Genomic DNA, 10,044 nt, shown 5'->3' with positions numbered 1-10,044 from the left:
GACGAACACGGTGTTTTGACCGAATCATTGATGAGCTTTGTGTTTGACACATAATAATATGTAAGAATAATAGCTGACAAGTCGTGTATGGGACGAATGAAAACGTGACACACGAATCCGTGATATACAATACCATGATTCTTCAGTCTACTTCGGTCATTTAGCACAGCGAATAATGACCGAAGTATAACAGTATATAGACAGTGTTGCCTTGAAGCTGAATATAGATTGTACAAAAATGTTTGAGAAGAATACTTTTCTCAATCACAAGTGATACTGAAGTTTATTATCAGAATTCGTGCGCTGTTTAATAGCAGAATACTTTAATTATTTTCCAATTTGCTGCACGTTTAGTATGAAAACTAAAAGTGTTAAGTTTTACTGTTCTCTGATTTATACAAAGCCGGAAGTAATTTGTCTGCTATTGGTTTAAACATATTTTTATTCCTAGGAAATCTGGTTTGGTAAACAAGCAGAACTCTGATTATATCAATACCTCACCAGTACATATTTCATTTAAACAAAATACACAAGGACTGGATACAAAAAACGACAAATTAAATCATATATGTGCGTTGTAGGTGCTTATAAACCTTGAGCTTGCAGCTACACTTCATTAATTGATTGCATATAATTGTCTAGAATAATTTATCAAATCGTTTAGTCTTAAAGATGTGTTGATGCAGGGACTCTATTTTGTTCTTATTGACATTGTTGTTTGCCTGAGGTATTCCGTATAACACGGTTTGTGAGATTGTTGCCATTTACATAGAAGTAGGTATTATTTCTAACAGCAGTGTATAACTTACATGTAAGAAGATAATGAACAGTAACTTTTTTTTTTTTTTTTTTTTTTCAGTGCAATATTTTGTACTTTTTTTTCAGACGGGAGGAGTTTGAAAAGAGAAGGATAGCGGTATAGACACAGGGTGCAGAAAGGTTTTTTACTCACAAGGGAACAAAGAATTCCATTTCATACGAAATTTTTCATCCTTTTCTCCGAAAATATGTTCTTCTAGTTTGAAATGGTATTTTATGAAATATATAAGTTGGTTAATATTTAATTCCGTAAAGTCATATCTTGTTTTGTTAATATATTTCTTGATAATGATAAACAGATGGTTAATAAGGACAGGTGCCTCCGGGTCTCCTAGCAGGAAATGTTTAACATTTATACTTATATTACAGCTAGTTTTGTATCGATACCACTCAACAAATGTTGTGAGAAGGTGTTTTGTTTTTTCACAGAAATAAAATAAATGTTCTAAAGTTTCTATTTCTTTGTTGCAGAGGATACAGGCATTATCATCACTGATACCTATCTTAAACAAAAATGACTTAGTTGTAACTATTCGATGAATCAGTTTATACTGAAAATTCCTGGCTTTATTTTCTATGGTAATTTTATTTATCAGTGCAAAACAGTCACAAAGATAGTCATCTGCTAGAGTAATATTAAGTTTGGTTTCCCATTTCCGCTGAAGATTATAGAGAGAGCTTCCTTGACTTTCACATAGCTGAGTATATATGAATTTACAGTTAGCTGACTTGAGTATTTGTGTGAGAGTATTACACTGAGTGTTTACTGATTCTATCTTTTGATTTGTGTCTCTGATGGCTTTGATCCAGTGTTTGGGTATATATTTAAAAAATCTGAAATAAAGGAGATATGTTTCTTTAAGGTTAAATTCTTCTTTAAGCGTATCATAGGACTTGAACTCACCGTTGTTCGAGACAATGTCTTTCATATATTTCATGCCTTTTTTTATCCATGAGACGAACAACCCAATATCGGTAACAGGTACAAAATTAAGAAGTGGCAAGCACATAAAATCTTCAACACTTTCACTAATTTTAGAATGGATACATGCATAGCATGAAACAACATCTTTCCAAAAATAGTTTTTAATATTTTTAGAGTAGGATTGTATTTTTTCCACTTGAAAGCTGAATAGATTAATGTCACCAAAAGGTGATAATGTCTCAAATGCTAGGTGCTGCCACAACCCCTTTGATGTCAGTAATCTCCTTATCCATTTGATTTTCATGTACTTGCAGAATGATATAACATCGATCATTTTTTAAGCCACCCTTACAGTAGTCGTTTATCAACATTTTCCTTTTGATTTTATCACGCTTCCCACCCCAAATAAACGTAAAAAGTATAGTATTCAAACGTTTGAAAAAGAGTTTAGATGGATTAGGGAGGGCGATAAACAAGTGTGTAAAAAGGGGGATAATTTGAGTTTTAATTATCGTTATTCTGCCTATCAAAGTTAATGATCTATTTGACCACGAGAATAATATTTTTCTAATTTTTGAAAACTGCGGTTCGAAATTTAATGTAATCATTTCTTCTAAATTGGTTGAAAAAATTATTCCCAGGATTTTAAATGGTTCTTTGGACCAGCGAAGAGGTATATATGGGCAGAGTTGTTCATTTGTGTCTCGTTTGGACCCTATCCAGACAGCTATAGTTTTATCACAGTTTAAATTTAGACCAGATACTATTGCAAATGTTTTAATAATATGAATTAGCTCTGACAGTCCTCGTTCAGATCCATCTAAAGTGAAATTCATATCGTCTGCGTATTGGAAGATGAGATATTCTATATCTTTTATAGTAATACCATTGATATGCTTATTAGATTTAATTGCAATAGCCAATAGTTCGACACATGTTACAAAGAGATATGGCGCTACTGGGTCTCCTTGACGACATCCGCGTCCTAAGGAAAAGAAGTTCGACAACGAACCCGATAAAATTGAGGCACTACAGCTATTACGCTGAAAGAGTTTAATCCAATTTCTAAGTACCGGGCCAAAATTAAATACTTCCAGTACCTTGTCAATAAAGTCCCATTCGATAATATCGAATGCCTTCTCAAAAATCTGTTGCAACTAAAAAAGACCAGGTAGTTTATATTCTTCACAATAATTCATTAAGTCATATAATATTCGAGTATTTTCTCCTAGAAATCTATTTTTTAAGAAGCCTGTTTGAGTTTCACTTATTATCTCAGGAAGGACTTCTTTCAGTCGTGAAGCTATGGCCCCAGATGCAATTTTGTAATCTACATTTAGAAGAGTTATAGGTCGCCAATTTGTTAAGTATCGCCTATCACGAGAGTCTTTAGGCAAACACGTTATGATACCTTGTCGTTGAAAGTCTGACAACATTCCAGATTCGTATGCATATGTAATAGATCGCCAGAGAAATACACCTATGTCTTTCCAGAAAAATTTATAAACTCTGCTGTGAAACCATCCGATCCAGGACTCTTTCGATTCTTCATACTATTTAAGGCTCGTGTACATTCATCTAGCGTAAGTGTATTTTCACAAAATTCGCGTTTATCATTTGATAATTTCTGGTCATAATTTTTCGTAAATACATCCAGGTAATCTTGCCAATCTTTTGCGTGTTTACTTGTGTATAAATTGCAATAATATTCTGAACATTCTCTCAATATGTCTTCCTTTTTCCGTCAGAATTTCATTTTCTGTTATTATTTCATTCATGTTCTTATTTATATAGTTTCTCTTTTCTAAGTTCATAAAATATTCAGTATTCTTCTCTCCCTCTTCATACCATTTGGCCTTGCTCCTAAATATGATTCCTTTTATTTTTTGCTGTCCTAATAGTTTCGAGTCTTTCTTTTTAAACACAATTTTGTATGATCACCACTACTTAATATTTGGGATCTAGCCTCCATTTCATAGATTTCACGTTCCAGCGTCTTTTTCTTCTTTTTCAGTTTGTTTTTCATTTTAATTGAATATTCAGTTGTCTTAGTTCTTATCTTCATTTTTAATATTTCGAAAAATACTTGATCGTTTACTGATAATTCAATACCTTCTAAATTGTCGATGTTTCCGGTAATACAATATTCGGCCACTGTTTCCGTATCGTTTGCTTGGACTTGTGTTACATAATCATTGTCATACAATAAAGATGGGTTGAACTTCCAGTAACCCGGTCCACGTTTTACTGGACTAAGGGGCAAGTTCTAAGGAAATAATAGAATGATCTGATCTGTAACTTACATCTATAGAGGTACGTTTAACTAGGGACATAAGCTCTTCAGAGACGAGGAAATAATCGAGCCTACTCTGTTTTACTCCATTCCTTTGACGCCATGTGTACTGCTGTTTATCAGGATTGAAAATTCTCCACGGGTCAACTAAGCCTAGTTTTGTTTTCATGTCGACAATTTTCATATATGCTTCAGGATTATTTCTATGTTTTAAATTATAAGTGTCCAAATTATAATCCTGAACTACATTCCAGTCACCGCCCCAAATAATCGCTCCAGGTAATTGTTCTAATTCATTTGCAAGAACTTGAAAGAATTCAGGATTATCCTTATTTGGTCCATAGATATTTGTAATTGAGAACCGAATACTTTCTATTGTCATATCCAATATGATAAAACGTCCATTTTCGTCCAAAATTATTTCATGCACTTCATATTCAAAGTTATTTTTAATCAGTATTAATGCCCCTGCACTATTACTGGTTCCATGTGAGAAATTACATCTGTAGCCCCATTCGGCTGCCCATGTCTGTTCATTTTCTAAAATACTATGAGATTCTTGAATAAATATTATAGATGATTTCCTATTTCGTACGAACAGTATCTTCATTGTGGTATCCACAAGCGCATCCAGGGTTGTTAGAAATGTGTCTATTTACTTTATCCGCATTCAAATCACTACAGCCGAGCTTAAGTCGACAGTGTACGATATGACAGAATCGACTGCCATAATTTAGATCTAGATAATTTTTTGATTCATCATTGTCTGCTATTGATGCACATTTATGTGCTTTCCTCTGTCCACCAGTGCTGTGCTGGCAATGACTAGGGCCCGCGTGTATAGCTGTAGTAAGATCAAAAGTAGACAATTTCAGGTATCGGATTTGTCATCCTCAAGTTCAAACGATCCGGTTCATTTTTTCAATATTTAAAAATCATTCCAATGAATATTTAGCGTCCAAATGACTCTTTGTTGTGTACTCAATCTACAACAACTCAAGACCATCCAAACAGTTTCTCCTCTCTATTAACAAGAGAGAATTCATATGATCTGAGAACTGTGTGTGCTACAGTTCGGCACCGCTGCATTTGCCAAGGCTATACTTCTCTACAGAAAGACTTGGGATGTTCGCTGGTCACGTTTTGAACTTCTGCGCAACTCAAACAGGACGTATTCGGCAAAGATTAACGACAACCACAATAAATAATACTCACTAATAATTTTATCCTGATTGAGTCTATAGGTGTAATTATGGAGGCAATGGACTCTTTACATCGCATTAAATATAATAAACACTTTTACAAATCGAAATGTAATGGTTATGTCACGACTGCTGCAAAGCAAAAATATCACTTCCGGTAGCGTTGTTTGTAACTAGCGACGACCGTAGCCTGGTAGTGATGGCACGCTTGAAACATGGTTTCAAATCAAAGAAGCAAAAGCACCGTCTTGAAGAAATATCCAAGCGACAGAAAGACAGATGGAGGGTGAAGAAACGTGTGCTTCCCGTGAAAGTAGATCACGACCATTGTGCGAGTTCTTTGAAACCTGACCTCAACTTCTGTCACACGGAGGAAACCGTGCGTTGCGATTCATGGAGAGAGGGGAGGCGTGTTGTGGAGTTGGGGTGCACTTGCTGATGGACTGTCAGCCTGCAAGACGTTCATTACCCCTTGTTCTTAATAACTGCTCTGGAACTAACATCACAGGGGTTGGGTTCAACACTGAAGATACTTTGCTCCGCGTGTAGGTCGACTAACTATGTCAACACAGGCAAGAAACAGAACCGGGTGTTCGACATGAACAAGAAACTTGTTGCAGGTATGATTCAATGACGTTCATGAAATTTATCATTGTGATTTTGCTATATATTTTTATATGATTTCTAATGAGTCGTTTCAGAAGAGAAGTCTACTCAAATTCAATCAATTATACGCCACAATTTATCTGTCAAAACATGGTCAGGACGGCATCTATTTTAGAACAGCAGACCCAAACAATTTTACTCACCATGATAAATCAAATTTATTTTCAGACAAATGGACATTGGAAACTTGACCGAAGTGAAAACCATTGCCATGTTAAATATCACACAGATGCAGTGAACGAGCATTATCTGGTTACATAATGATGATGAATGAAGTCTACACATTGATAAAATATTTTTATTTTATTAAAAATCCAACCTTCCTATCCTGGTCTTTTTTTAACCCTATGTTTTAAAATTACATCTGTCCTTTTTCAGCCATGTTGCATACAGGTCTTGGGGAAAGCGATGTCAACAATTTGCTTTCGCTGCCCTTAACATACCAACTGTAGAGCCATTTTATGCTGGACCAGCGACAGAAAGAGACAGGAGCTGCAATGGAAAGTGTTGCCAAAAGAATCCATGCAAGATTCTATCAAAGAAGAAATCATCTTCAGGTTCTTCTTAATTCACATTTATGATTAAAATTTTATTTAAAAATCAGTATGTTGTAGGTATCATACAGAGTATTTCCTCTACAAAGTGTGTGCATTAAATGCGGCTGATAGAATGTTGATCTTGGTACATTATAAATTTGCAATGTGCAAGTAATTATTGAGTGTGAATTTCAAAGTATGAATTATATAAACTGGTTGGTTGAAAGTGCACAACTATTTCACAGAAGTAAGTAATAATTGGGAAACATTAAATTTTAAAATGAAATTGCGACATCATGTTTTTTCCTCTTCTCCAGTTCTCGGCAGCCGAAGAATCTGTGTGGAGTGTTGATGCAGGATGGCAGAAGCGGGGGCAGTGGAAAATGCTATGACAGCCTGTCTGGTAATTCATTCTAGTTCTAGTTGCTTGTTTTATACTTATGCATAATACAAGACTATTAGGTATATCTCTCTGTGTAATGTTGTAAATGTATCAATATTTTGTCTCTTGAAAGTGATAAGTGGTACCTTCTCTGGCATCATTTCAGATCTGGGTTTTGTGTTGATGTGTTTTCAGTTAGTTAGATTTCAATAGTACAAATGTTCACAGCGTGATTAAAGTAACCATTCTCACATTATTTTTATGTTTCTGATTTATTAAACTGTCAGTTATATTAGTTCTATTTCCTTGTTTTACTTTTATCCTTCATACCAGTATGTTGACTACTACAAGACATGTAACAGTGTTATTGATGGGTTTGTGTTTTGGTCAAATAATATCAAGACACTAGAGCTAAACTTGTTAAAATAGATATATCATATTCAAGCTGAAAATTGAAATAAATAAACAGACATTTATATGTTTCAGGACACTGCTCAATGATTGGGAACAAAACTGGCAAAGTTCTTGGCTATTCGATCCGCTCAAAGAGTTGCCGAATCTGCCATCAAGCAAATAAAGCTAACAGGACTCCTGAAGAGCATGACTGCAGAAGAACTGGGACGGTTCCAGTAAAGGTATGGAACCTGACATGGTATCTGAGATGGTAGTTAAAGCTAAGGAAGAGGATGTATGTGGACCTCAATCATAGGAGATGATGATGCTACAAGTATAGCCAGATTAAGGGCAAATGTGGACAAGGACATTGTTAAACAGTCTGACAAAAATCATGTGAGGAAAGGTTTAGGTAATAAACTGTATCAGCTGCAGAAAAAACACAAGACACTGAGCACCAAAGTAATCAGGTATCTACTAAAAAATGTTTCAACTACATGATCAGCCAAAATAAAGGAAACCAAGATGGAATAAGCAGAGGATTAACTGCACTATCATGTCATCCATTTCCAGGATCACAGTAAGTGTGATGACACTTGGTGCAGATTTTGAAGTCGTCAAGCCCAAGCTTCAGGTCTCTTCCTTATGGTAAAGCTCTGTCAGATTTGACTTTACAAGCGGACCTAAAAGCTTTGTTTGACAACTATGCTATACACAAAGTAAGACTTGCCAGTCTTGGAAGTACACAATCCAATGAAAGTTTTAACAAGACCGTGTCTAGCAAGGCACCAAAATCTAGACATTATTCTGGCTCCTCAAGTCTTCACTTCCCAGGGTCGCTGCCTCGCTGGGTAAAGAAAGTATCAGGGCCACAGCTACATTATAGCTGTAAGAAATATGTATTCTGTTCTATGGTTCGATTTCAGTTGATTTGAAATCATTTAGAAGTTGAATTAGAAATGTATCTCTGTCTCTACAGTTCCAGTTCAGTTTTGTTGCTAAAATTATTTAGAAGTTGAATTTGAAATGTGTCTTGTTCTATAGTTCCAGTTCAGTTTATTTGAAGTCCTTAGGAAGGGTAATGTGGCTAAAGATTAAAGATAAAGTAAAACTGGATTTTAAGTTTGAATTGAAAAGTTATGGCCCATGATTGTTGACAATATACTATTAATTTTTAATGGTTACAGGGATGATGAGTTCTCTCTGAAATTGCTTTGTTCTGTTTTATGCTACTTTCATCCTGGTCTCAGATATGCAAAATATATATAAAAAATCATTCCTATTCATTAGTGGCTTAAAAGAATTCTTATGTTAATCAATGGTATAATGTGTAACACTCTAAGTGCCTTAAAGTTATAAAGAAAAAATTCATGACCATTTATTAATAATTGATAATCCCTCCTCTACAGGTTAACAATACTCTTGGACTGTCACCTGGGACCTATACCAGACAGCATTTCACACTGAAAGATCTTCAGCATCGCAAACGAAAAGCTATTGCATCAACAATTAAAGCTAAACAGCGTAGATTACATCTCAAGGTTATGAGGTATGTCAGCTTTTAACTGTGACCTCTAGTAGAAAATTATTTCTGGTGTTCCCTGCCGTGATATTTACTGGAGTATTGCTAAAAGCGGCGTAAAATCATACTCACTCCAGTAGAAAATTATATATATCATATTCTACCATGATAGAGAAGGATACAAGACAAGAAGTTGGTCAGTCTTGAAAGGCATTGTTAATGATGTAATGCTCTGAGGCCCTATATTCCGTAATGAAGAACGAAGTAGTCTACAGATATGTAACCATCATACTCATTGGGCTATTGACAACATAATAGTTTTTCATAAATCTGTTTCAGAAGTCAGAAGCGAACAGTTCAAGAAGTCAGAGAAGGTACGACATACTCTGCCATGGTTGACATGTCTGAGGACACTGACGCCGATGACCTTGTTAGTATTCCTCCACCACTCCCTGTACCTGTCCAGGAGCCTTCAGCTTCAACAACAACACCACAGAGATATTCTTTGATCTTGAAACTACTGGCTTAGGTATGTAAAACTATAAGTGAAATGGAAATAGAGATTATCACACGAATCAGGTTTTGGGATGGTAAATACCCAGCATTAGGAATAAATACTATTTACCATACCAAAATACACTTCTGCGATAACATCTTTATCATACCATGTCGTTCTTCTTTTCTATTACCACTAAATGGCCTGCAACATTATGTAGCTTGATAGAAAATGCCCTGAAATGTGCACATTAATGCATTTCAGAGAAACACAGGTGAATGATAGATTATAGAAGCAGGAACCCATTTGGAGATATTACTTAATGTTTTTAAATTTTGATAGATTCTATGTTTTACCATGTTTAATAATTTTGATACACTTTGCTTGACGTTTCAAATATTCAATAGAGTGACTTCATAATGATTTTGAAAAGAAGTTGAGGCATTTGATCTCTAATTTGTGATCGATAATTCGTGATATGACCCCAACGGATAAAAAAATATCTGTTGACTTTTATCCTGACGAGGACACTATGCATTGTAAGATATATTTGAATATTAAGATCTTGAATTTACTACTCCTGCAAAAGTTAGACTCACAATGCATTTATACCTGAATGTTTAAAATTGTGCTCTATAAATATATATATTTGATCTAAATATCTAATAAGTGTTCTGGCATTATTTGTGTAATCAATAATACAATGGTATTACAGGGTGGGGGTTGGGGGTTGTTTAACATCTATAAAAAAAAGTACTTTTTTATATGAATGCCTTCTTATGTCTGGCTTTATTCTCTTATAGCTTAGAG

At 34.9% G+C, this 10,044-nt stretch overlaps 1 protein-coding gene across 1 annotated transcript; it reads left to right on the top strand.

Moving 5' to 3' along the window:
* Window positions 1-5,708: 5,708 nt before the first annotated feature.
* On the top strand, window positions 5,709-9,267 carry LOC124291375. The gene is given in 8 exon segments (XM_046728394.1): window positions 5,709-5,859; window positions 6,284-6,353; window positions 6,520-6,586; window positions 6,759-6,812; window positions 6,814-6,844; window positions 7,310-7,458; window positions 8,626-8,765; window positions 9,078-9,267. Coding segments are annotated over 8 exon segments (723 nt in total). The 5' UTR covers window positions 5,709-5,837.
* Window positions 9,268-10,044: the final 777 nt, after the last annotated feature.

Source organism: Haliotis rubra, unplaced genomic scaffold (genome assembly GCF_003918875.1).
Source record: "Haliotis rubra isolate DU_JTF1 unplaced genomic scaffold, ASM391887v1 Scf10, whole genome shotgun sequence".
Taxonomy (NCBI): domain Eukaryota; kingdom Metazoa; phylum Mollusca; class Gastropoda; order Lepetellida; family Haliotidae; genus Haliotis; species Haliotis rubra.
This window is presented reverse-complemented; position numbering and strand designations above follow the sequence as displayed.